This window comes from Procambarus clarkii, chromosome 28 (assembly GCF_040958095.1).
Source record: "Procambarus clarkii isolate CNS0578487 chromosome 28, FALCON_Pclarkii_2.0, whole genome shotgun sequence".
In the NCBI taxonomy this organism is placed as follows: Eukaryota; Metazoa; Arthropoda; class Malacostraca; order Decapoda; family Cambaridae; genus Procambarus; species Procambarus clarkii.
The window spans coordinates 3,223,663-3,251,212 of NC_091177.1; the positions used below are offsets into that span (position 1 = coordinate 3,223,663).

Consider the following 27,550-nt stretch of genomic DNA (forward strand, 5'->3'; position numbering starts at 1 on the left):
AACTTCACTCTATATTACAACCACCTACAGCCAATTTTAACGCTCTAATATTTTTTATATTAAATATCATTAAAGTTAGATTAATGTTGGATGTAAGGAAGAGCGTGTGAGGGTGAAATAGTGTGAGTTATGGGCGAGAGTTGCGCTTGACGCTGCTCGGCTCTCTTGGTGTTGTGGCGACGGCGCGCGCTGTTACCAAGACAACATGGCCGACAATTATCACCAAGATGACTTCCAAGATGTTAAACCCAACTTGGGCTACTGGTTCAGCGTGGAGGAAGCCCTGGAACAAGTTGTCTTGCACGAGGAAAAAACGGGTACCAGATACAGCTTCCTGAGGGCCGATGCCAACTTTGGTCGGGCAAGTGAGTCTCAGCTATAATACTTTAAGGGGGGAGATATATATGAGGAGGCGCTCCAGGGGTGAATATCTCTGGTAGGAAGGCGTCTTGGGACACGGGTAGCTGTGGCAGGGGTTAAGGAGGCGAGGCAGAGAGGTAAAGAAGGCTCGTTGGTGAGTGACAAGGTTGTGAGGCGGGAGATGAGTGGTGGTGAGGGTGGGAGTGAGAGGTGTGTCGCGTGAGGTGGGAGGCGGCAACACTGCTCCCTCCCAGGTATATGGTCCTCACTCCTCTCTTACCTCAACCACTTGGGCTAGACGGTAGAGCTATGGTCTCGCTTCATGCGGGTCGGTGTTCAATCCCCGACCGTCCAAGTGGTTGGGCACCATTCCTTCCCCCCGTCCCATCCCAAATCCTTATCCTGACCCCTTCCCAGGGCTATGTAGTCGTGGTGGCATGGCGCTTTCCCTGATAGTTCCCTTCCTTCCTGTCACACGGTGGAAGACGTAATACGTCACTAACGTACCATGAGTCTTCGTGAGTAAGCTGACCTGACGTGGGTCCTTCAGCCATCATCAACACCAAGTTGATGGTTGAAGTGATGGCTCTCAAATCCCTCATGGAACAAAATCATTGTTAACCCTCGGTTACCAATAAAGTTACCTTTAGACTACACAACAAGCCTTCAGTAGGGAACCTTATAAAAGCACTTGACAATATAACCTGGAAATCTAAATTCAACAATACACGGGATATAAATTCATTAGCAGACATCTTTCTCTCCAAAACTAAGCCTCTAAAAAATAAAAAAAAAATAAAATGTTTATTCAGGTAAGGTACATACATACAAGAGATTTTACATAAATTGATTGATTTATAGATGGAGCTAGTACATACAATGCCTAAAGCCACTATTACGCAAAGCGTTTCGGGCAGGAAAAACATTAATGACTAAAAACTTAATACTATTGAGTATAAAGAATAAAATGTGTTGAGAACAAATAAAAATAAAGATAAAAAAGGGGGAAACATGGCTGAAAATGTAGCACAAATACAATTAGGTTGACAAACAGCGTTATTTAAGAACTACAACACACACTGTCCTCTCCTCACTAAGCAAGTTACTGCCAAAAGATTAAACAACCCCTGGCTCTCAAGTGGCAAACTTAAAAGCAATTAACAAGAAATACGAATATGAAAAAAATAGGATTAGACTAATTACAAAAGGAGAACTTAAGAGATACTCATCAATGCTTACCAATATAATACGAAGAGCCAGAGCTTCCTTTTATGAGAATAGATTTAAAGAAACGCGTCTACCAACATCTGTACTGGTGCAGTCATCGGGAGGACAAACCCTTCATGCAAACTGCACCTACTAACAAAAAGAAGAAAAGAAGAAGCAAAAGGAAATATGAAAAGTACATGGAAAGCCATCCCTAACATCCTAGGGTCTAAACAATAATCACATAACAAGCCGATAAAACTCTCCAAAGATGGTTACACACTTGCAACAGACTAAGATATTGTAACTGAATTCAATAGCTTCTTTTCATCGATTGGTGCAAACCTTGCCAGAAAAATCCCCGAGATCCAGACAATGTTACTGCTGTACATTATCTCGCCGGCAGCTATCCTAACACTACTCCTTTTACCAGTCAGCCCGACAAACCTTATATCCATAATTCAATCACTTAAAACGAAAGCTGGGAACATTAATGAAATACTGTACCATCTTTGATATATAAGAGTGCTGCCCCCTGCTCTTACACAACCCATAGCTCTGCTATTCAACAAATCTCTAGTGTGTCATACTTTAACCGGTATCCTTAAAAATGAAAGTGACGGCAGTTTATAAAGGAGGCAGGGTGGAAATCAGTAGTTATACAAGTTGGTCAACAAACAACATTCTTGGAAAATGCAGTAGCAAGACATGGGTTGACATTTAGGGAGTAAGGTAGGTTACATGGAGTTTAATAGGTAGTACTGTTCCTAGTTTTTCTAAGTTGAGAGTTGGTGGTTGAGAGAGGTACAGCCTTTGAAGTGATTAGGAAGCTCATTCCATATTCTGGGTCCCTTGATTTGCAGAGCATTTCTAGTTTGGTTAAGTCATACTCTTGGAATATCAAATAGTATTTGTTTCTGGTGTGGTGCCCATGGGTTCTGTTAAAACCTTCTAGTCCTTGTAGGACATTGTAGAGCAGGTAGCATAGTAGTGCTCCTGGGCGCAGAGGCTGTATCTCTGTGCTGGCCTGGTGCACTTCCTGGTGTAGTGGGAGTACTGGTAGCACTTGAAGCACTGCCGGAGCTCCTTGAAGTGTTCCTTGATCACTTAGGTGGTTGGTATGGTGATTCCTGCACACATAAGTCCATAGTCCATGGTATGGGTCGCTGCAATGGCCGTGGTGAAGGTCACCTTCAGTGTTCATCTGCAATTAGACCTCGGCATTGGAGATGGTTTTTGACCGCTACCGCTGTCAGCGTCAGGGTTTTGGTCGTTAATGCTGGCGAGGATGTTGTCGTCGTCGCAGTCGGTGATCCAGGTTCTGATATTCCTGCTGAAAATGGTCCTGTCTGCCAGGTAGCATCATGGTGTTGTGAGGGCGAGGCCGGCTTCTTGCAGAGTAGTGATGGCGGTAGTGGTGAATATCTGCTCAAGGTCCGAATCGCTGGAGAAGAGCAGGTGAATACCTTCTCTTGTCTCCAGGATGTAGGCCGGAGAGACGTCCATTCCCTGTATGAATCGTAGTGAGTGGGGTGTCATGCTTAACACAGTGAGAGAAGTGAACTGATGATGGCATGTTTTTTTTTTTACTTCATCGATGCATGTCACTGAAATATAATTGAATTTATAACTTATATTTTTATATGTAATGCATATACTGTACTATATTTATATGAATCAAAGAGTGAATTTATTCAGAGTCTGCAATCTACCTTCTTTAATATATGTATTCTACAAAATCTAGATGATGTACTACACCATGAATACTGTACTGGCTTGACCATGCTTAGTTGATTTCCAGCTTGGAATAATGAAGACTGCCGCATACAGTGGGAAGAGAGTGAAAAAGTACCCTGAAGGAGAACGGCTGACCTTTGATGGAGTCCCTTTCGTTGTTCTTGGAACCAAACATCTGGGTTGTCAGTTTGGTGTACGGAATCCTTGCAAGAAGGACAAATATTTAGAATGGAGAAAGGTTAGCAGAATATAGTTACACCAGAAATGTAACTGTTTTGCATTTGGCTGTTATATACTGTAGATCAAAAGGAAGTAAATACAGTAGCTGGCCAAATTTCTTGGGGTTGAGTTTATATTGCAAATAGGAAATGGAAACTATTCATGTCTTATACAAATACTGTACAGTACTGTATTACAAATACTGTATCTTAGTTGTTAATATCTTGTTATAACATTAAAAGTAACTCTAGATGTTCATAAAGTAATTTATAAACATTAAATGAATGTACAGAAGAAACTATCCTTGGAAAAAATGGATTCTTATAATACTGTACGGTATATGGATAATGTGTAATATGGATCTTGCATATATAAGAAGAATACTTTAGTACTAATATAGTGGATATATATTTAAAAGTATTTGTGCATAACTCAGTTGTATTTGGTTATTCCACCAACAGGACCAGTGTGAACAAATAAGTCCACCCAGGAGAGGCAGCTGCCCAGCTAAGGTTGTACTGAAGGAAGTTATCAAATTTCCAGATTATAGAGTACGTGTGTATGTTGTGTTTGGTGTAATGTAATAATGTGTAGTATTCAACAGGTAAAAATAGAATGAAGAATAATTGGTCATGAGTAATGTACTGAATTGTTTGTTGTACCTAATATCCAGAACTGCACTACGAGCTCTAAAAAGTCTAGTGTTCTTATGTTCTTATAACAAGTTTGTAGAGAAACGTCTGCTCTGGCTATCTTCTCATTATGGGAAGCTCCTGGGGAGAGAGTAAAATATTGATCAATTAAAATATACTATAATATATAATCTTTTTCTAATATCTAATTTTGTTAATGTATTTTGATTGCAGATTGACAGCAACACCAATTATGAAAGAAAGAAGTGGTCTAAAATGATACGTGATGATTTGTTATTAGGCAATGCTCGTCCCCAGCAAAGAATATATGTTCAGCTTCCCAACAGTGATGCTCATGTTCACACTGTCTTAGTAAAGGTACAACAATTTTCTTTAATGTACATTATTTCCTAAAACTTTTAAGTCTGGTATTTTTTAGTTTTGTTTTAATATTAAGCAATATCTATTAGCAGGTTCATGATATAGTAATTATCTTCATCATCATCATTCCATTTTGCAAAATTATGGGGTGGGGGAGGCACTTTTGTAGGAAGGATGAATCCCTCATATTAAAAATGATTTTGTAATAATTTTTCACGTCATATGCTAATTATATGCATTCTGTAAACACATTTTACACAAATACATTATTTATAAATTCTGAAGAAATTAGTTTTTTTATATTTCTTTATATACAGGTTTTAAGAAATTCTGTAATTTTGTTCAAGTTTTATTGTATAGTTAGTTAGTTTAATTATTATGCACCTCATACTCATCCTGTAGGTAGTAGTGGAAAGGTTATTCAACTACATAATGGGCTCAGGAGTAGAGCTCAGAATATTTATGTAGCTAAACACATAACATTGATGAACTAGTTAGCGTTTAACTTTTCAGTGTTCCAGTGACAATAAAATGCACCATCCGTACTTTGACAGTAAACATTCCAACCATCTTGAAATTCCAGAAAATGGTTATTTTTTCTGAGCACAGTGTGGGCATAGCTTATCAGGGCACTAAGCAAAGAATCAGGGGAACCATCAAAAGATCGCCTCAGCCATCTCCCTATCACACAAGATGATAATTGCTCTGCTTGTGAGTATTTTCACAATGACTTTCAAATTACCTGCTGGAAAAGTGTAAACATCAATTTTTTTTCAGTGATATAGACTGATCATGTGCAAACTTCTCTATTTTTTATTTTTATTTATAATAAAATAAGTACAGTAGTGGGGGAAATGGGAGGGAATGGATCAAAGGGGTAAACAGAGGATAATGTGGTGAAGGTGTGTGGGCTACAACCACTCATTTTCCTTGTATACAAATTGAGATGTTGTTTTTATCTTGTTATCAGTACATAATTGTATCATCTAAATTATAATTGGTCTGATGAACAAATCCACAAGGGCCGTGATGAGTGTTCGAACTTACGCCCGGGATGATCTGGGCGTAATATAATTGGTCTATTCTGTGAGTGCCCTTCACTCTCTTACACGTGAACTCAAGTTGTAAAAACACAATACTTGCATCTAAAGGCATTTGTAGAACACAGTTAATGGTCGACATATTTATTTCCCAAAATGTATGGCTTCACTAAATCATCAAAGATGCTATTATGAGTCGAGTCACTGATAAGCAATATAATTACTGTACGACTGACTTCCCCTGACATGTTCCTAACATTTAAAAGAAATCATAGGATACTACCACTCTTAAAACTCACCAAGGTCTGAAATAGCTAGTTGGTTGGGATAGTCTGGTCTAGGCCACACATGGCCTGTAAAGCCCTCAGTCTAGAGGTTCTCAATGTCTGAATCTGAATCAGAATTCTGAATCTTGAATCCTGAATGTCTTTCCTTAAACTTGCTCTGCTATTTTGGGGGGGGGGGGAGCTACTGAGCCAAGCTTCACTCGTTAACGAATCCTAAGGCAACTTCACTATCAAACAATGACAAAGCAGCTGCTGTTTGTTGAAAAACCTGAAAGCACACCAAAATGTGATCCAGCACAATTGAGATTAGTAGATTCCAATATCTGCCTTGTCATTAAGTGTGGACCGCAAGTCCTGACTTCTTGGTAAAGGTGCAACTTTACAATCTGTAGGTGTGACCATGCATTGTCTTGCAACACTTCCTGTCACTGACAATCTCCTCTTGTCATACTAGACTCAACTCCTCATGCTGTATTTATCTAACAGTGCTCTACATGATCTTACAATGTTGAAAAATATATAAGGAATGTTAAAATGTTCATAAATATTCATTTATGAACATATACTGTACCACATAATTTTTGGTCTCAAAAAACATTTTGACACCAAATTTATTGTTATAACTCCAAGGTTAACAGAGAAAATTTGAAAAGAGTACAGTATGAACATTTTGGGTGTCACTGAATGGGACCTTGAGATGCCCAGAATGTTTACAGTTGGTTATATGCCGATGGATTGAAGCATTAAACTATTAATATATACATTAACAGTCTCTTGGTAGTTTTGGTTAGTTTAGCTTAACAGGTTACATAGTTGTATAAAAGGTTCAGTAACTGGATTACACTGTTTATAGTGTAAGCAAGTTACATTGGTGGTTACCAATGCAGTATTTAATATGCCTCATATTTGTAATTAAATTTACATGGGTAGTGATATATATATACAGTATTGTGGTACATGGTTACCCAGACACATTAGTACACACCGATAGGTAGTTTTGTAAAAAAAAAAAAATCACTTCCTCAATTCAGAAAAAACTTATAATTTAAACAATTATGCAAATACTGCACTCACCACGATGGTGATCTATGTAATAAGTAATAACATGTATTCTATGTAATAAGACTTTAGACATTGTTGTACAGTTTCTATACAGTACTTACAAAATACATTAGATTTTTGCTTGAACAAAGCAATTTATTCTAAACCTTCCCATTGCATCCAGTTTTGGATGTTTTTCTGTGAAGACGTCTGGGGCTAGGAGGGAAAGAATGGCATTTTAGTTTAGAGCAAAACAGTTTGCTTAGGTAGGGACACTACTAACAGGACAGCTTTATCTAGACAAGTCACAAAATTGATAAGGTAATTGGTCTGAGAAAGTGGCATTCAAATACCTTTTCATCTGTTTGTACATAAGGTTTCCTGTAATAATGTTATGATGTAACACAGAATAACAATGAGGTTTTGAGGCAAATGTTATAGAAAAGTATTGTTTATACAAATGTATTTATATCATTGCAGAGAGTAAATGAAGACACAGTCAGCAAACCCAACCCACCCCACTGTTTAATCTGCAATGCTAAACTTTCAGCATCGACCAGATCTGCTATTGCTATATTTTCTGGGCAGGTGAGAATTTTATTGGTATGCTTCATTGTTGCACATTCATGTAAATAAAGAACTAGGTACATATTTGTTGACCAAACCACACACTAGAAATGGAAATGACGACGACGTTTCGTTGTCTCTTCTATTTCATTGTCCCATTATCAAGTCACACAATCGACTTGATAATGGTCCAGACGGACCGAAACGTCGTCATCGTCTTCTATTTCTAGTGTGTGTGTGGGTTGGTCAACAGTTTTCAGCCACGTTATTGTGACTTTTCATCTGCATAGGTACATATTTGCTAGTCATATCCTGGAAAGACTCCTTAGCCCTTAATTTTCTAAATTGTGTTTTTGGCAATCACAAACATTTAAATGAATAGAAAAAGCTTGAATAGATACTAAAGGTCTTGTATAGTTTATTTATACATACTATACAGTACTTGAAAATTTATAATTTTCCCAGTAATTGTCATGTTTGTACTGTACATACTACAAATCGATCACAAAGATTGCACTAAATTATCTGAACCTAACCTAACCGAGGACCCACGAATAGAAAATATGACAGCCTATCAATTTTGTGAGCTGCTATGATTTAATGTTTTGGCTGTTGGGGATTTATACATCATAATACGATGTGCTATTCGAGAGGACAGGTTGGTTATGCAGTGCTTTTATTAATATTCCCGGGATGAACATTGTATTCTAATTGGTTTGCATGAAACTAAAGGTAATAGGTCCATTATATAATATAGAGATGTTCATCTATGTTTTTGTGTGTGTGTGAGATTGTTAAAGGAAGAAACTTGATAGCACATATAAATTCTTTTCCAGGTCCGTACTTCACATCGAAATTTGGAGTTGCACTCTATCCTGGGAGAAATTATCAACCAAACTTTGGAGGAAAATTTGCTACATTCCACTATCATTTGCAGCAAGTGTTTCAACCTCATTGATGATATTGACTCTATTGAAGAACAGTTAATTAATAAGAAACAAGTAGGTTGCATTGACCAAGTATGGCACTAGTCAGTTGTGTGAATATAGTACTTTTTTTTTTTCCTCTGGAGAGCCCCTCCAGCACCTCGGAGCTATACCGGGCTGATGTGTATATATTAGACCGTGGCAACCTAGAACTGCGTCAATCGATGGAGTTCTAGGCCTACTGGGGACCACGAGCCAGAACCTGGCCCCCTCAGAGAGGCACGAGGAGCAATGGCCTATAGATACCCCCATATACTGTAGTTGGAAGCAGTCTATGTCTGCTATCTACCAGGCCAGGACCCAGAAAGATAGGAATCCCAAACCAAACTACAGATGGTTAAACATTGCAAACCGAAAGCCGAACGAGCAAGCAGAACTCCGCAGTCAGAAAACGAGCAAAGAAGCATGACGTCACCATGCCTTGCACGTCACGATTCATCCGGGGTTCAGGGACTGGCTCGGTTTTGTTGTGGGGCAGCATGCTTACCACTTTTGATGCTTGAATCTGGTGCCTCGCACTTTTACACGCCTTACTCGGGTCATGGTGACCCGTTTGCTTCTGTATTAGGGGTTCGGGTTTTGGCTTTCCTTGATGACTGGCTGGTCTGGGCTTCCAATCAGTCTGCATGTCTGCTCGCCAGGGATTTGATTCTTTCTCAGCTCGCTGGGTTTGGGTTCTTGGTGAACTGGAGGAAGCAGTTCAAACTTACTTAGGAGGGGAACCATTTGGTTCCCCTCTTATGTTTGAACTTGGCTGGGTCTTGTGCGAGACTCTCGGACCTCTTCCTTGTCTCTCCCTCCAGCGGTGTTGCTGCAGCTGTGGTCTCGCCTTTGGCTGTCTTTGGAGGGCAACCAGGTCACTTGTTGGTTGCTCGTGCAACTGTGCGGGAGTCTGAATTTCGCTGTGCTGATCTACCCGTCATGTTGGATCTGACTTCGGCGACTATTCTGGTTCCATCGGGGACGTCCCTTCCGCCGCTGTTGCGATCGCTGGGTTCGGACCCTGGGGGCCTTACGTTGGTTACTGTATCGCCAGCTTCCTCTTCTGGTTTTTCGAGTTCAGTGGCGTGGCGCCTACCCAAGCCCTCACTCGATGTGTTCACGGATACCTCGTCTCTTGGCTGGGGCTTTGTGACCAGTGCTCATCAGGCTGGACATAGTCGGTGGGGTCCGTCTTTCCGTCGGACTTGCAGCACAGTGCAGGAGTTCATGGTGGTGTGGCTTTTGCATCAGAGGGTTCGTGTTGCTAGAGGATTGACAATTCGGCTTCATTTGGACTGCTTCCCGGTGGTTCATTGCCTGAACCGTGGAGTGGGGGCGTTCGATGCAGTCCTTGGCTCTTGGGGGCTAATCACTTCGGATGACTCGTCTGCTGAGTTCTTGGGGTTTGACTTTCCCGGTGGTTCATTTCCAGGGGGTGACCAACGTTCAGATGGACGCCCTGTCCCGTTTCATTCCCCTCTCAACGGAATGGATGGTTACGACGCCTCGTTCCTTTGGCTCTGCTGAATGTTCCTGCATCCAAAGGTGGACCTCTTCGCATCATCGTGGTCAAGGCATCTCCTGGTTTATGTGGCGGCCTTCCCCGACTGCAAGGCCGTTGGGGTCGATGTCTTTCGACTGGACTGGTCGAGGTGGGGCTACCTGTACCTCTTCTCCCCAGTTTGGTTGTTGCCCCAGGTCCTGGCTCGCTTGGAGACTTACCAGGGGAGAGTAGTCCTGTTGACCCCTTGGTGGCCAGCCCAACCTTGGTTTCAGGCGCTGCTTCCTCAATGTCCAAACTCGAGGGTCTTGCGTTCCGCCTCTTTCAGCAGATTGGTTCGGTCCAGTGCGTGGCTGGTTCCATCTTCTCCGATCTTCACGTCTGGTCTTTTTTGACGTGAGTTTACTACCACTTGTATGGTGATCAGGTGGCTTCATTGATGGTGTACCATCTGCGAGTCTCATCTTGGCGACAGTTTGAAGTTTCCTGGTGGTCCTGTCGGCATTTCTTAATTATTTGTAGGTTGTCTCCAATTTCTGATCAGGTTGTTTTGTCCTTTCTCTTTAGGTTGTTTCAGGACTGTCATCTTATGCCAAATACTGTCACCTCGTATCGTGTGGAGCTGGTGGAGCCGCTTCAGCTTACGTTTAAGGTGGATGTCACTTCTGCTCCGTTCCGCAAACTTTCTAGGGCGTTGTTTCACCTCCGGCCTGCTCATGCTCCGCCTGAGCCGTCCTAGTCGTTGGACCGGGTGTTCTTTTTTTTTTCTCTCTCCTCCTCGGTTTGTGGTGGCTCAGGGGGCATGCTAGGATGGTTTTTCTAAGGCTCTTTTTCTTGTTAGCATTGGCTAACAAGGGGGTCGGGTTGGGGAGCTTCATGCTGTCCTTCGGCGCAAGGGTTTCTGCTCTTTCGGTCCTGGTGGTCATTTTGTTCGTTTACTGCCATTTCTTTTTCTGGCGAAGAATGAGACTGCTGCTTTCCAGAGGGGTCCTTAGGCTGTTGATGCTTGGTTGGTTCGGCCGGGGTGCATCATGATTTGTATCCGGTTGTGGCTCTTCGCCGTTACTTGTGTGCCACAGTCTCCGTGGCAGGGGAGGCGTTTTGGGTTGACCCGGTTTCCCTTCTTCTCTGTTCCAGGGTGCGTGTCTCCCAGGTCATCCGCAGGATTATTCAGTCCAGGCAGCCTGCGGTCTATTCCTGTGCCCATGACGTTCGTATGTTCGCATGGTAAACACGATTATATCCACATAGAACTATTATATCCTTCTTTGCATTATATATGTAAAATCCAGGTAATAATGGCTTAAATTGTCATATGATGATAAGCTAATTGCCCCGTGAATAAACATATGATGATAACTGCTGTCTAAGGGTTAAGATTTGAATTTGAGGGAAGACGTTTTTGTATGTGTGGCCACCCTGCTCTTGGGAATGTCTTTGGAAGGACCAAGAAAAAAATATATATATTTTAGTCTTGACAAACTGTCTTAACATTTGTCTTGAGGGAGCAAGATCAAGAACTCTATATGGGAGTAAATATGCATCATTAGTTGCAATATGGAGCTTAGGTGAATGAGACCATGTGTTTGTATCGTTTGGGTATATAATCAAAACATCTAACCCCCACAACTCAAGTTAAGGAAGGGGATGATGCTTCAGTCCATCCTGAACCATTATCAAGTTGTGTCAAGAGTATACACAGTGACAAATTATAATGAAGTATTTATATGAAAGCATTTTGTAATTTTTGTATACAATTGTTATTGTTATATCTCTGCTTCCAGTTAGTTGTCAACAGATATAAGAGAACAGTGGCTGAAATCCAAGGGCGTCCCGAGTCTCCAAATAGCTTTATGCTGGAGGACGATGAATATGATGAGGTGTCATATGGTGAGAAAATGTCATTTTATTTTTTTTTTTATCGCCTTTCTATATCTGTTGTCATTCTTGAGTTTAATTTACATGGAATTCTTCATTTGTGCTCAAACTTCTCATTTCCCAGCTGTTAAGGGAATACTCTATTGCAGTTGCTCACTTCTGCATATAAGTCAGTTGTCACAGCAACCATCATTCTCTCTTTGAAGCTTCTTGTGCATTCATTTAGTACAATATTATCATTTTTGAAGTGTCTTAATTTGCTTATTTTCCCAATTCCAAGGAACATAAGTCTACATAAATTGTGTATATTCCTGTTTTACTTTCTCTGTCTAAAGTTATGGAATTTATACCCATGTTTTTCTGGTAATACCCAGTTTTTAAAAGATTGTTGCAAAATAAAAAGCAACATTATGCCCATCATTTGAACTCCCAATTAATCTTACTATTTAGCCTTCCTTTTCTTCTAGTTCTCTCAATACCACATTAGATGGGAAGTTTGCATATGTGTTTTAAAGACCGAATGATAGAATTGGAATTAAAGAATGCTCAACACAATCTTTTTTGACATAGGTATTGTTTTAAGATATATTAGCTGAAAATTGAAATTTATTGAATAAGAATACTAGTGTATGGTATATCTGTTATTTTTTTTTTTTAAAGTGTCTAATGAAAAGTGTTTCTTAGGGAAAAAACGCGGTCGGGGACGAGGTCGAGGAAGACCACCAGGTCGAGTCCGTGGAAGAGGGAGAGGACGTCCCCGTGGAAGACCAAGAGGCAGCAGTCCCAAGAAGTCTCTAGGAGAATGCATAGTGAAACTGGAATTGGAGCAAGCTGATGATGAACTTACAAATGTTACTTTCTTTTCAGCCTTAAAGTCCCCTCATTCTCTGAAGACTATTAAGAAGGAAGATATAATGGTGAGTAAAAAACATCTTACATCTTAAGATTACTTTTAAAGCAAAAAAGAAAGCTTAATTAGAAGTTTGTTATTGTTACCTGCATTGAGGATGCCTTACTCTACACTACAGTGTAGAGCAGATGCCTTACAGTTTGTGTAGAATCAGTCACATAATAAAATAAGCAAAATCCTGAAAGGTAAGGGTAATTAACAAGTTAAAATGCTAAGCTAGTATGACTAGCACATGGAAAGGATATGAGGACAAGGATCTTGGATAGGATGGAGGTAAGGAATGGTGCCCAACCATTTGGACCGTGGTGTGCCTGACCATTCCCTCAACTTGAAGCATCGTGATCCTACCCCTGCCCCCAAGACAAGACTCCAGGTCCACTGTCTTTCCTGTTTTTCTGGTATGACTTGTGCTTGTGTGTTGAGTCCCACTCCACACTTCTTCCTCTTCTAAGTTCCACAACTGCTTCCAGTCTTTAAACTCTAACACCTCCACCAGCTCCACGTCTTCCACTTCTCTACAATCTGATCCGAGGGCGATCCTCTGGTATCACCGACCAGCATTTTCACCCTTATTTCTCGGGCTTCCCCTACCTGCTGTATACAAGATACAAGATTCTTATTTTAGTGTACAGTATACTGTACACCTCACCTGGCGAGGTGATTCGATGAAATATGTCCCAAAAATTGACCACTGAGTGCTGTTGGGGGTTGGGTTAAGGGTCTGACACCTGCCAATCCTTATGACAGTCATTGTGGTCTAGTGGGTAAAGTACTGGATACGTTAAGGTGCATAGAGCTCTGGCTGTCTGGGGGTCGAATCCTTCAAGGGGTAATGAGTTTTCGGTTATAATGTTAATATATATATATATATATATATTAATATATAGTATATATTATATATTATATATTATATATTACAGGGAATGGAGTACCACCTTTGACTGGAAGAAGGGGGACCCATAGCCTAGGAGGAAACCACGCATAACGCATTAGAGGGAATGTTTGGATCCCCTCCAATACAGTTTCTGTGTGCTTTTCTCCTACCACCCCCTTCCCTTTTTTGTGCTTTATTATGTATTTGATGGTTACAAGATATATATATATTTATATATTTATTTATTTATTTTACACACAACTGCATAAGATACATAATTGAACGGATAAATTGCATGTCACATGAAATCTTAGTTGTATTTGGATTTTTTATCTAAAACTTTATTAAATTAATTTTACATGGGGTTTGGTGCCTTCTTTTGATAATTACCTTACCTTACCTTAATTTTACATGATTGTTGATTAACACTGATAAGTTATCTTTTCCAGAATGACCTAGAATCAACTGATCAGAAGCCAAATAATGAAAATATAGAGATTTCTGAAGTGAATGGAGATGATTTGACTGAGGATGATGTTGGAGAAGCAGACATGCCAATAGTTGATGGGGATGTTGCCATGGAAATCCAGGGTGATGTTTTAGAAGTTGTAGAAGAAGTTTTGGAAGAGGAAGTTAAACAAGGCAAAAGATTTTCTTGCTCTGAATGTGAAAAGCAATTTCTGACCAAAGCTGCAGTTAGGAACCACATCAAAGTTCACGATAGACTCGATTCATATGACTGTGATGAGTGTGAAAAGTCATTTGCAACTAAGTATCGCCTTAAAGCTCACTTAAAAACTCATGTGGACAGGGACAGGCCTTACAATTGTAGAGTTTGTAACAAGGCATTTTACACACGTTATCATTTAAATACACACATGAGATCCCATGAAGGAGTAAGGAATTTTGTTTGCCAGTTGTGTGGCAAGGCTTTGTCAACACAGAAGACACTAGAAATTCATGCTCTGACACATACAGGGGAAAAACCATTCCAATGTGAAATTTGTGGTTCTACTTTTAGGCAAAGAAGTAATCTACTAACTCACATAAAAGCAACACATTTACAACAAAAAAATTATCATTGCCAAATGTGTCAAAAATCATTTGTAAGAAAGAGGCTTTTGGTATATCATATAAATAGTGTTCACACAGGCCAAAGGCCATATAAATGTGAGCTGTGTAATGCTTGTTTTGTATATCCACATTATTACAAAAGGCATTTGCGGAAGCATACGGGTGTTAAACCACACAAATGCCATGTTTGTGGTAAAACTTTTGCATCGAGAGAGAACCGTAATGCGCACATGTTTATCCATTCGGATAAAAAGCCTTATGAATGCAAACTTTGTGGTGCAGGTTTCATGCGTAAGCCACTGTGTGCAAACCACTTGGCAAATCATGGCCACACTGAAAATGCTGAGGCCTATATTATTTTTAATTCTCCAAGCCTTCTGGTTGGTGGTCAGGAAGAATTAATGGTAGCCGAGGACGAAGAAGCAGCCCGTGCTGTTCATGCTGTAAGGATGGCTGAAGAAGCTAGTCCACAGGAAACTATAGAAGAACCAGCACAGGTAATGCGTGATACTAAAGTAATGAAAGTAATGTCAAGACCTTTGCATATTATTGAAACGGATGATGCTACTCGTTATGTTATTCACTCGGGAGACCGCGTTAGAGATGAAAATATGGAGCACTTTTTTGCTGCGTTACAGGGGCAAGTTGTAGAAGTACGTTCAGAAGATTTCTAATGCTGTACTTACCTTTTTGCTCATTTTCCTTAGACGAAATGTGTTAATTTCACATTACTATTACTTATTTAAAACTATATAAATTTATTTGTTAATTTGTTTTCTATATATAGACCCATTGTATGTGATGTCATGCAACCACATGGATTTTATTGTATGGGATAAACTACTAGAAGAAAGTTTAGCATTAAATGAGTGTGGAAAAATCTCTATATACAGTGAAGCCTCAGTACTCAAACTTGATTGTTTTGTACCTGGATTGTACCTGGATGAGGCTCTAGGAGTTCTACTTCTGAAGCCAGGCTTGATGCCAGGCTTGACTTCCTGAAGACCTTTAAGTGCCAATCTGTTCAAGTACCAAACCATTTTTTTCCATAAGGAATAATGTAAATTGGATTAATCCATTCCAGACCACACAAAATACATATATGAATACAATAAATACATGAAATAAATGCAAATACTGTATATTCTCACTTTAACTGCACTTTGGAGAGTTGATGGCATATGTGGAAGGTGGTGAGGCAGAGGAGGAAAGATGATGATGTTTGGTAGTAAGTCCTCTAACATAATAACTACAGGTAATTGGTAATTATACTTCTGGAGTTCTTTCTCTTTTTCTTTTTTTTTCTTTTTCTGTTTCCTTTTTGAGACACTCTGGATGTTTTTCTTACAAGAAACTTGTCCAATGGTGATTGCTTTTGCATGCATTTTAAAATGTTTCTAAAGTGGTACATAGCATTGTCATTCAAGAGGTTTATAAAACAGTTTGTCACAGCTTTGTCACGGTGATATTTTTCAAGTAAACGTACTACTTTCCTTCCCCTCAATTTTGCACAAATCTCTCTTATTAGAGAACTAGGGACATCCTACCCTCATTCTCTGAAGAAAACTCAGCTGCCATATGTTGTTGCTCCCTCTGAAGATCCTGCAGTTCTTTCATGGTGAGCTTTGCTCTGTCCTCCACATTATCAGCACTAACCCCCAAGCCCCAATGACTTGCCTAGACACACACTATCCCCCACAATAATCTCAAAGCCTTCAAAGTCATTTTCTGCTACAACATTTGACAGAAGTTACAAGATGACTTAAACAAATTGAAGGAATGGTCCAACAAGTGGCTACTAAAATTCAACTGGAGTAAATATAAACTAATGAAGCTAAGTGGAGGGAACAAGAGGCTAGACATGGTACCGAATCGGAGACAAAGTCCTTCGCGAAACAGAGAGAAAGATCTGAGAGTTTAGTGGCATATGCAAGGTTGGCTAACATTAGAACTGCTGTTAGAAATTTTGCGTAAGGAATCGTTTAGAACCTTCTATACTACATACGTAAGATCAGTCCTAGAGTATGCAGCTCCAGCATGGAGTTCATACCTAGTCAAGCATAAGATGAAACTGGAGAAGGTTCAGTTGTGCCACTAGACTAGATCTAGAACTAAGAGGTATGAGTTACAAGGAAAGGCTGCATGAATTGCACCTCATGTCTGGACAGCAGAAGAGTTTGGGGTGACATGATTACCACATACAAAATTCTCAAGGTGAATAAAGACATAACAGTATTTAACACAGGTGGTACTCGTACAAGGGAACATTGATGGAAACTGAATACCCAAGTGAGCCAGAGACATTAGAAAAAGCTTATTTAGTGTTAGAGTAGTTAATAAATGGAATGCATTAGGAAGCAAAGTGGTGGCAGACTCCATACACAGTTTCAAATGTAGATATAATAGAGCCCAGTAGGCTCAGGCACATACACCAGGTTCTTAATGTTGATGGGCATCTTAAGAAGCACATCAACAAACTGGAAAAGGTGCATAGACATGCCACTAAGTGTCCTAGAATTGAAGGACAAGAGCTACGAGGAGAGGTAAGAGGCATAAATATGTCAAAACTAGAAGGTAGAAGAAAGAGAGGCGATATGATCACCACGTACAAAATCAGGAATCTAAACTTGATTCCCGAGACCTGGAACTTCAAGAACAAGAGGTCATAGATTTAAACTAACTAAACAAAGCTGCCAAAGAAATGTAAGAAAATTCACTTTCACAAACAGTGGTAGACGGTTGGAACTAAGTTAGGTGAGGTGGTGGTGGAGGCAAAACCGTAAGTAATTTCAAAGCGTTATATGACAGAGTGCTGGAAAGACTGGACACCACTAGCGTAGCTCTCATCCTGTAACTATACTTAGGTAATTACCAATTGATTGACAGTTGAGAGGCAGGACCAAAGTGCCAAAGCTTAACCCCCTGCAAGCACAACTAGGTGGGTACAGTGCATACATAAACACATTGTGTTCATATATTTTGATTGAATATACTGTAGTTATATGAATGCAAAAGTGGATGTATAAATGTACATTTCATATGATGTGTTGTTTTAAAACTTGAAACACAATTATACCGACTTCTGAGTGACTTATAGTTCTATGGTTTTCTCGACAAATAGAAAAAGCTTTTGAAGAGTTGTCTCCCATTCCTGTTGTATCTTTTTTTAACCATTTGCCTTTATTAAAAAGATCGTCAACCTGTAAAAAACATTTAAAATGTCATCGGTGGTGGACATTTGTGGGTTAAAAGGAAAAAAATTATGGTTGTCAAGTTGACAATCATCAGCACTGGTGTGACCAACTTAAGCATGTTTGTTCATGTGAAACATGCATTTATACATCACTTTTTGTGCATACAATTACATACAATAAGAATACTGTATATGATTACAAGCATTACATCATTATTACCCTGTTTACCACTTTCATTGTTGGTGAGTTAAAAGTAAAAGGTTATAGATATTAAATAATAAATCACGAACAAAAAGTTACTCATCCATTCATTATCATTCCAATACAGCATCATGGATAAACAAGTGCTACCCGATACCAGCATTTATCCACAGAAGCAACTTTTCGCTTGACAAGACTAGACGTACAGTGCTCCTTGTAAATTGTCATTTTCATTGTTTACTATTACACTTAAAAGAATGAGAAATTTTATATTTATTTAAGATTTTAAATATATTTTATAAATATATTTAAGACACAAATTTATCAAAGTACATTTGTGTACACATTTCTAAGTTTTGTCACCCACATCTGCAGGAGTTGACATAAAACAGCTGTTCGTATGACATCAATGCAAGGGCTCTATACAATCTTGCACTATGTTGTAGATAAACTTATTTAAAGTTTGCTTTTTACAGTGGGTTATCATAAGGGATTTCATATAAATACCTTATCTCCTTTGCTTCACACAAGCACACTTGCCTGTCCTTCAGTTTTCATGACACATCTATACCAGTTAACCTTCATCTTTATATTTTGCTTAATTTTTTAGTTTACTCTTTCGTATTTCATGACTTGCTCTTTGAACATGTTTACTGTGTATCCTGTTTATAGAGTATTCATAACATATTCAGTGCAACCTAGAAAATCAAGACTACTGTATATTGTTCAGGAATGTTAAAGTACTGTACAGACATTTATTACTTTTTGCTATATTTATTTTTGATCGCAAATAATGTACCACACTCGCATATTTACACACAAAATACAGTACTGTATATAAATATTGATTTTTTATTATAATATTAAAAATTTAATAAAATCAAAATGTTTTATTTACCTTTTTGTTGGGTAGCCATATCCTTGTTACCCAATGCCAGCAAAGTTTGATTTGGTCTACAATTTAAATGGTAAAAATTTGCACATGATCTTGCCTGCCTTACTCCCCAATAGGAAGAAAACCCGCTGGGTTGTTCATCCTGTCACTTGTACCCAGACACAGCTGGGACTTGCTTAACTGTCTCAAGTGAACAGCTCCTCAAACATGAAGATTAACATCTATCAACCCCTAAAAGCTTGTACGATGTGGACCGGTTAGTGTCACTTATTCAGTTAAATTATTGGCCACACTCAACTTTATTAAGCAACATGCAGAGACTACAAGCATTTTACCTGTGGGCCGGCTATTAGTTTCAACTCTAAATAAATATATATTTGTTTTTTGAATTTGCCGCCGAAAAGTGCAGAATCTAAAGTCAAAATGTTTATGCTGTATTTATAATGGTTTACAAGACAGAAATTTTGATATTTATCATTTGTTATACTATTTCAAGCAGATGTATATTATTCCAGGAGGTAGGTGATAGTGAGTGAGAATAGTTTGTGATATGATTGTTTACGTGGTGTGAGGATCAATGTGGCGGCGACACGCAGCTGCTCCCTGCTGACACTTGCCGCTCTGCACACACTCCACCTCCACCACGCCACTCACATCACAGTTGCAACATTCCAGTAAAATGATGGATACATTCATGGGGTTTTCAGTTCACATGGTAAGTAAAGCCACAGCTAATGGGAGGAAGTTGAGCAGCTGTGGATGTTTGTGGCCCCCTAAGGCTGCACTTGACATATGTTGTTAGCTCAACACTTTACTCATAATTCATGTCGGCCTTCGCAACGAGATTCATTAGACTTTAGCCCAACCACTTTGGCTGGACGGTAGAGCGACGATCTCGCTTCATGCAGGTTGCGTTCAATCCCCGACTGTCCAAATGGTTGGGCACCATTCCTTCCCTACCCCAAATCCTTATCTTGATTCCTTCCAAGTGCTGTATAATCGTAATGGCTTGGCGATTTCCCCTGATGTTTTAATTAATTAAATTAGACTTTAGCTTTTAGCGTGGAGGATGTCTGCTTAACTCTTCAGTCGAGTTAAGCGCAGTTGGATCTAGTCAATGATTGTTTATTGTGTGTGTGTGGGGGGGGGAAGGGCAGCCAGTGCATATGGTCGAACACCTTGTGAGAATCTGACCAGATTGTCAATTGGGTTAACCCATGTGTTGTTTCCACAATGGTCGCCCAAGTTAAAATCGGTGAAAGCCAAAAGAATATTGTTGAAAACATCTTGATAACTTATTCAACCAAAAGTCCTAGTTTTTTAACATTAGGTCAGGTCAGTGTTTTACCACTGTGCCATGGGGACTTCATATCTATGGGAAAATTTTGAATGCTAAAACCGGCATTTGCCTATTTTAACTTGAGCGACCATTGTGGAAACGCATCACATGGGTTGACCCAATTGCTACTTGGGTCAGATTTCATTATTGTTTGGAACAACCCATGGAACCCACCTACCCACCAAAGACATTACTGCAGTTCAAAATAAAATTAGAAAAAATCCACAGGAAAATTTTTACCTGAATTTATTTAATGTCCAACATCTCTAGTGGCCTTAATGGGGACAGGATGCCATCAGCTTGTGAAAGGTCCACCCCCAAGTTTTCCTGATTTTATCCAGCTTGACTTTTAACTGCAGCAATGTCTTGGCATAACAACCTGACCTTGGAAGTAGGTACCCTGGAGGTAATCACTTCAAAACCTCTACATAATTATTGCTATTATCTACTTCCTATCCCTAGTTAGGTTAGGTTACAGTATATTAAAATAGTGTATTATTCTCAAATGTAGAATGTAACACTAAAAAAACTATTTGAGTGTCCCCCCCCTCTACCATTTCATTTACAGAAAACTAAAGTCATCACCGTTACAAAGAAAACAAGTTAAGCATAGACTTTTTATACTTTTGACATTATAATACAATAAAGTTTCAACTTTAGAATATCCTCTGTTTAAGACAAAGGTTAACTTGCCAGTTTACAAGTAGATTATTTTTAAAACTATAATATGCTTTCAGACCATCGCACATATCTAGGTGTTTAACTAGGGCAGTTGGCTGGTCATTAGAATCACTTTGCCCTGAGAACAGCTTGCATTTATAGCTTCGGCAAGTACCATAGAAGCTCACTAATCCAGACTGTGGAAAGGACCCCCAGCCTGATTAGCACTACTCCAGATTAACGTACTTTTTCACCAGGAAGTCCAAAAGTAGCCATTTCCAACAATTTTGATACCACAAACAACAATTTGAATTGCTGAACCTTTCTTTCCTGCTGGGTGGGTGGTTAGCTGCCTGGCTGGTAGGCGGGCAGATATGTGGGTGAGTGGGCAGGTAGGTCAGACACCCACCCCCACCACCCACCACACTCATACTCCTGACATGCACACACCCACTTCAGCCTCCCAGCTTGCCAGAACCCTGCCTGATTCCCTCCTTTCCTGGTGGTAGTGTACAATGAGTGTTGGGCCCAGCATTTCACTTGTTTCTCTCTTGGTGGTAAAGGTTCAGATGTTATATTCTGAGGCAAGTCGACCCTTGGTTTTGGAGGTATTTTTAGGCTTGAAACACTCTATCAGTATACACTGATCTGGCCAGATATCCGATGGCCCGGCTTCTATAGACATTTTGGCTGGATAGGAAGGTAACTTAATCCGGCCATGATTTTTGCCAGATTAGGGGGTTTTCCGGATAGAGAGATCCCGGATTAGCGAGCTTCAACAGTATGCAGTTCTGAGGGTTTATAACCCTATGGGTGAAAATTAATCTCCAGTTTTCTGTCTTAAAAAAACAACAACATTATTTTAAATGTTTAGAAAACATAAATGATGTGCACACACACACATACACAGGAAAATATCTATATGCTGTCATCAAAAAGTGAAGTGCATCAAGAGGTGTAGTGGAAGCCACCTTCATCAAAAGCATATATGACAGTGAATTAGAACACAAATTTCATAGCTCAAGGTACAACTGGGTAGATCTTGGTCTCATTACAGATAGGTAAATATACAGTATTCTGTATATTTTATAAAATTATTTTTAATTTTGAGATTTTAATAAATGTAACTTCTTGAAACTTGAATATTACTTAATTTTTAATATAATGTCTTACTCTTGCAGGACTTCGAAGGACAGAAATTGGCAGAGAGACTGTTTCAGATAATTGTAGTTGCATTTGGAGTAAGTAGCATTACTACTTTATTACGGTTGTATTTGGTGAATTATAGAGTACAGGACTGTAAAGCATACAAATTTTTCTATGGGAAGACTAGGTTTACAATTGGTAAAGTATATTTTATGGGTATAAAGTTAGGAAACATATGAAACAATTCAACCAAAGAGAAAATACTGTAGCTCTGAAATGAATGCAAATACAGTATATACAAATGAATGCAAATACAATTCATGGAAGAAATAAAGCATGCAGAATACAATATTGTTTATTGCAGATAAGTTTGCAATAAGACTTAATGATGATAAGATAACATGGCTGAAGAGTTGACACCAAACCCGCCACATCTGAAAATGAAGACCGACACTGTTTCGGTCCTTCTTCGACCATTATCAGGTCGTGTAATTCATGAAATTCATGACTCAAAAATTTATTTGAGGGCCACTAACACACTAATGGCCTCGACAAGGACAGGAAGCTGATGGCTTGTCAAAGGTTTCCCCATTTGTCCTGATTTTTTATGGCTGTATTTGAAAATTCAACAGTTTTGGTATTTACTGCATCTATGGGTAGGTGATTCCATGGGTCTATAACCCTGTGGGTAAAAAAATCATCTGTTTTTAGTCCTGCATTGTGGCTTGTTCACTCACACACACCGGTGAGGGGAGCCGGTGGCCGAGTGGACAGCACGCTGGACACGTGATCCTGTGGTCCCGGGTTCGATCCTTGGGGCCGACGAGAAACGAGGGGCAGAGTTTCTTTCACCCTATGCCCCTGTTACCTAGCAGTTAATAGGTACCTGGGAGTTAGCTGTCACGGGCTGCTTCCTGGGGAAGGGGGGGGGGGGTAAAAAAATAGTAGTAGCAGAAACAGTTGATTGACAGTTGAGAGGCGGGCCGAAAGAGCAGAGCTCAACCCCTGCAAGCACAAATAGGTGAATACAACTAGGTGAATACACACTCGCATTCAATCCAACGACACTCGTGGATCCATTTGGGTACAATTTTTCATCAAATTTTGCACCAGAATTGCATGTGCATGCATTGCATACTGCACGGGCCGTGCTGAGTTTTTACAAATGTTAGAAAGCTGCAGGAACACGCAAGCCATAGATCACTAAGAACTCTAGTTGACCCGGCCAGGATTCAAACCCATGCCATCCAGGATCACCCCTAAACGTACACAGTACCGTGACCACTGCACTAATGATCAATGCACCAATGATCAATGCACCAATGATTCTTAGTGATCTATGGCTTGCGTGTTCTTGCAGCTTTCTAACATTTGTAAAAATGCAGCGTGGCTCATGCATGTCCCAGAATTTGATGGAAAAACTGTACCCAAATGGATCCATGAGTGTAGTCAGAGGTGGATCAGTCGTGGAGCTTAGTAAGCACCAGGACTGACCAATCCTTATAGATGATCATTGGTGCAGTGGTCATGGTACTGTGTACGTTTAGGGGTGATCCTGGACGGCATAGGTTCGAATCCTGGCTGGGTCAATTAGAGTTCTTAGATAGCTACTGATATTATGAAGCTTTGTACCTCTAGTCCCCAATTATTTTTATTGATAAAATTGTGTGGATTGATTGAATTGTGAGAGCTGTGAGGAATAGTCAGTGGTGGCAATTTCAGCAACATGGGTTTATTTGGCTGGCAGCCTAGTCCCTGGAAAAATCTTGGGATCAGTCATTAACAGAAATTGCCAAATGTCAATTATGGAGTCTTATTTAATAACATAATGTATTCTATCATGAACATTATTAAAGATGAGAACTTGTATTAATATTTGGTTAGGTTATGAGAAACCTCTTGATGTATTTTTAGTCTGTCCACATTGAATCATTCTGAATTCTTGAGGCTCCAATAATTGAGTAATACTAGTGTATTAATACTGTATCACTCATTCTGTGGTGTGGTTTTGTTCTAAATACTGTATATAGGGTGAAATATTGGAGCATGTAAACAGATTGACTGTGTTATTATTTTCAGGCAGGTGGTTGGCTGTATGGATACTATGTACAAGACTTCTTCATCACTGTTCTTACCCTTGGTGCTGGCTTTGTTCTGGCTTGTTTGGTTAGTAATGCATTTTTTTTTATTAATCTTTTATTGTACAGCAACAATGAGAACAGGTGATAGGTATTATAAAATTGGTTTGTGCATATTATATAAGGCTAACTTTAATTCTTGAAATTTGGTGACATAAAATTAGACAAGAGATTCTTTATAAATGGGTCATTACTAGTGTTCAGGGATATTGGGACAAGGTTTCCACTCATTAACCTTATCACTAAGGGTTAGGTTGGTAACTACAGTTACTATGATGTTATGCTCCTTGTTGCAGGAGTTTTTGTATAATCTGTTGGGTATTTTCTTACCAGATACAAATACAGCAATAGACTGGATAAAAATTGTCTTTGAAATTCTGTAGTTTTACTTGTGCTGCTTCTAGCAATTACTTAAAAGATAAACAAATTATTTAAAATTTCAAGTACTGTATTGTGCATAGACAAGGTCTATACTATTGTGTTAGGGTGTACAGAAACTAACAGATTTTGTGATTGTATTGGACTTCAGAACTGAAGTTAAAACTTAAATTTACCCTGAGAAAAATTTTGATGAATGTGCCAATTTAAACTATTGGAATTTGTATGGGGATTGTTTCATAAGAATAGAGTATTGTAAAAAAGCCAAGCACTATTTTTGTGAATATTTTCTTTAGGTAACACTGCCTCCCTGGCCAATCTACCGACGTTACCCCCTCAAGTGGGCTCCCTCTCAAGAGGCGGCAGCTTCAAACTCTGCTACTGAAAATGCATCGGGCAAAAAAAAGAAGAAATAGAAGTCTGTTTTGTCAAGAGTGATTAAAGTTCTATAACTAAAATTCAAATTTTCATACATATTCAGTTTTTCTTTTGTTGAATTCAAGAAATTTTTATAAAAATTTAGTACATTTTCATACTTGATGGTTTTGTTTAGTTTTAGGGTCACACTAAACATAAATTACTTGTTCCTGTAAGCATCTGTTAAGATTTATTCCTTATTGTAGCTAGTTAAAGTAATGTTACATGACACGGCAAAATGTACAAACTGGTTAACATACTGCTTAGCTCAAATATACTGTTCTAACCTTATTGACATATACTGTGTAATGGATTGTGACCCTTGGTTTTACTGGTACAGTAATGGGTACTAGAGCTGAAAGGGTTTCGTACTAAAATGACGAAAAGACATTTGTTTTACGTTTCCTACTTTAAAAATGTAAAAATGTGAATTTTGCACCAGTTGCCTTCCCTCAAGACCGATGCCTTGATGTGATGTGGGTTCTTTAATCTGAAGGGCATTTGAAGAGGGACCATGATGTTCCTCTTCTAGCTTAAGGTAATATAATAGGTGTGAGGTATAGTAGGTATATGTATAATAGGCATATGTATAATAGGCAATAGGTACTCACCTATTTGTGCTTGCAGGGGTTGAGTTCTAGCTCTTTGGTCCCATCTCTCGACCATCAGTCAACAGTGAGAGGTAACCGAGGCTACTATATAACCTGTGTGTTTTCTTAGAGATCTGTATATTTCCCATGTCTTTATTTGAGCTCGAGTCTGTCCAAGAGTTGTAGCTTCAAGGGTCCAACCACTTTGACTGGTTGGTATAGTGGCGGCCTTGCTTCTTACAGGTCTGTGTTTAATCCCTGATGTTCCAAGTGATTGGGCACCATTTATTTCCATTTTATTTTAGTTCATTGTCAATGTGTCCCTTTCAAGTGGTGTGAAGTCATACTGGCTTGGTGCTTTTTCATAATTACCTTGCCTCCAGGGGCAACATTCTAGTCACTGATCAGTACTGGTATTTAAGACTTGAGTATCAAAGATAACTGAGGGGGGTGTATGTGCTTAGGGTAGATTTTAATTCCAACTACCAGTTTGGATCACTAATGGAAGCTCTCTTCAATTTCAATAATTGCCGAGAGTTTAACCAGTCTGAAATTTCAAAATAATTGCGATATATTGAGTACAGTGGTACCTCGGAATGCGATTGTCCCTGTATGCGAGGTTTTCGGAAGGCGAGCAGTATTTACTCCAAAAATTTGTCTCAGAAGGCGAGGGTTACTTCGGGACGCGAGTTTGTTGATACGCGTACAGGCCGACCTAGCGCGTGGTGGTTCGGCGATCGTCGCCCCTCCGCCCCTCAGTTTACCATTGTCTCGCGCTCAGTGACTACCCCCACATCAATTCTTCTCGCGGATTTTCAGTGTTTTGTTGGATTTTTGGTGATTTGTCTATACAATTTGTTATTATATATCTCACCATGGGTCCCAAGAAAGCCAGTGGTAAAGATAAAGGCCAGAAAGCCCATGTGAGGATGACAATAGAGGAGAAACAAGAGATCATTCGGAAGCATGAGAACGGTACACGTGTTGTTGAACTTTGTAGGCAGTACAACAAAGCCACATCAACAATATGCACTATACTTAAGAAGAAAAATAAGATTATGGGTGCTAAAGTGGCAAAAGGAGTAAGAACATTAACGGCACAAAGACCACAAATACTTGAAGAAGTGGAAAAGTTGTTATTAATTTGGATACACGACAAGGAGTTGAGGGGTGATAGTGTTTCGGAGGCCATTATTTGTGAGAAAGCCAGGGTGTTGCACGAAGACCTTCTAAAGAATACCCCTGCAACGAGTGATGCAGATAAGAAAGAGTTTAAGGCAAGCAGGGGCTGGTTTGAAAAATTTAGAAAGAGAAGTGGTATCCATAGTGTTACAAGGCATGGGGTTATGTGATGTGATTATGGAAGGGGACTCCCCTTCCAAACAGTAACTCCTCTCCTCCTCCCCACCATCTTCTATACGCCTACAGCACTCGACAGCAAGGTAAGTAATAACTGGAACACAGTTTTGTAGGTTTATTTAGATGAATTAGGTAAATTAGGTATAAAAATTTAGTTTGATGTGGGTTTTTTGGGGTAGTCAGGAACGGATTAATTCATTTCCCTTTATTTCTTATGGGGAAATTAACTTCGGAATGCGAGTTTTCGGAAGGCGAGGCGTCTCCAGGAACGGATTAAACTCGTATTCTGAGGTATGCCTGTACTAGACTCAAATCCCATGGATATTGTTGCTTTAGTGGGCATAATTCACTTTAAACTCAATCAGTTCCTCTTAAAACTGAACCATAACGATGGCAGATGCTTGATAATTCAAGGTTTGATATTTCAAACCTAATTCCCTAGGTTTGTATTCTAAGGGCAGAAACTCGAACATGATTCATAGCTCAAAATCTGTGAACCTCTTAAAAATATGCCCTCAGCTTTGCTAAATAGCTCTGCACAGTCCATTTTTTATTCAA

At 39.4% G+C, this 27,550-nt stretch overlaps 2 protein-coding genes across 3 annotated transcripts; both read left to right on the top strand.

The window, feature by feature from the left end:
* The first annotated feature begins 104 nt into the window (after positions 1-104).
* LOC123755021 (uncharacterized) lies at positions 105-18,956 on the top strand. Of its 2 annotated transcripts, none has more exons than XM_069332784.1 (9): positions 105-365; positions 3,357-3,541; positions 3,984-4,073; positions 4,389-4,532; positions 7,384-7,491; positions 8,307-8,471; positions 11,724-11,829; positions 12,502-12,734; positions 14,051-18,956. In XM_069332784.1, the coding sequence occupies exons 1-9, from the start codon at positions 206-208 to the stop codon at positions 15,347-15,349; spliced, it is 2,490 nt and encodes an 829-aa protein (XP_069188885.1). In that variant the 5' UTR covers positions 105-205; the 3' UTR covers positions 15,350-18,956. The 2 variants fall into 2 exon arrangements, with proteins under 2 accessions (XP_069188885.1, XP_045593393.2); XM_045737437.2 differs by having other exon boundaries at positions 167-365; positions 3,368-3,541.
* A 557-nt stretch (positions 18,957-19,513) lies between these two features.
* On the top strand, positions 19,514-25,431 carry Spase12 (Signal peptidase complex subunit Spase12). The gene is made up of 4 exons (XM_045737436.2): positions 19,514-19,680; positions 22,146-22,205; positions 24,190-24,276; positions 24,923-25,431. Exons 1-4 carry the CDS (start codon positions 19,645-19,647, stop codon positions 25,040-25,042), a joined length of 303 nt encoding a protein of 100 aa, XP_045593392.1. The 5' UTR covers positions 19,514-19,644; the 3' UTR covers positions 25,043-25,431.
* Positions 25,432-27,550: the final 2,119 nt, after the last annotated feature.

Coding starts and splice junctions, on each gene's coding strand:
- LOC123755021 (XM_069332784.1), top strand. CDS start 206: ATGGCCGACAATTATCACCAAGATGACTTCCAAGATGTTAAACCCAAC. Junction 366..3,356: donor TGCCAACTTTGGTCGGGCAA/GTGAGTCTCAGC, acceptor GACCATGCTTAG/TTGATTTCCAGCTTGGAATA. Junction 4,533..7,383: donor TTCACACTGTCTTAGTAAAG/GTACAACAATTT, acceptor ATATCATTGCAG/AGAGTAAATGAAGACACAGT.
- Spase12 (XM_045737436.2), top strand. CDS start 19,645: ATGATGGATACATTCATGGGGTTTTCAGTTCACATG. Junction 19,681..22,145: donor TGGGGTTTTCAGTTCACATG/GTAAGTAAAGCC, acceptor TTACTCTTGCAG/GACTTCGAAGGACAGAAATT. Junction 22,206..24,189: donor TAATTGTAGTTGCATTTGGA/GTAAGTAGCATT, acceptor TATTATTTTCAG/GCAGGTGGTTGGCTGTATGG.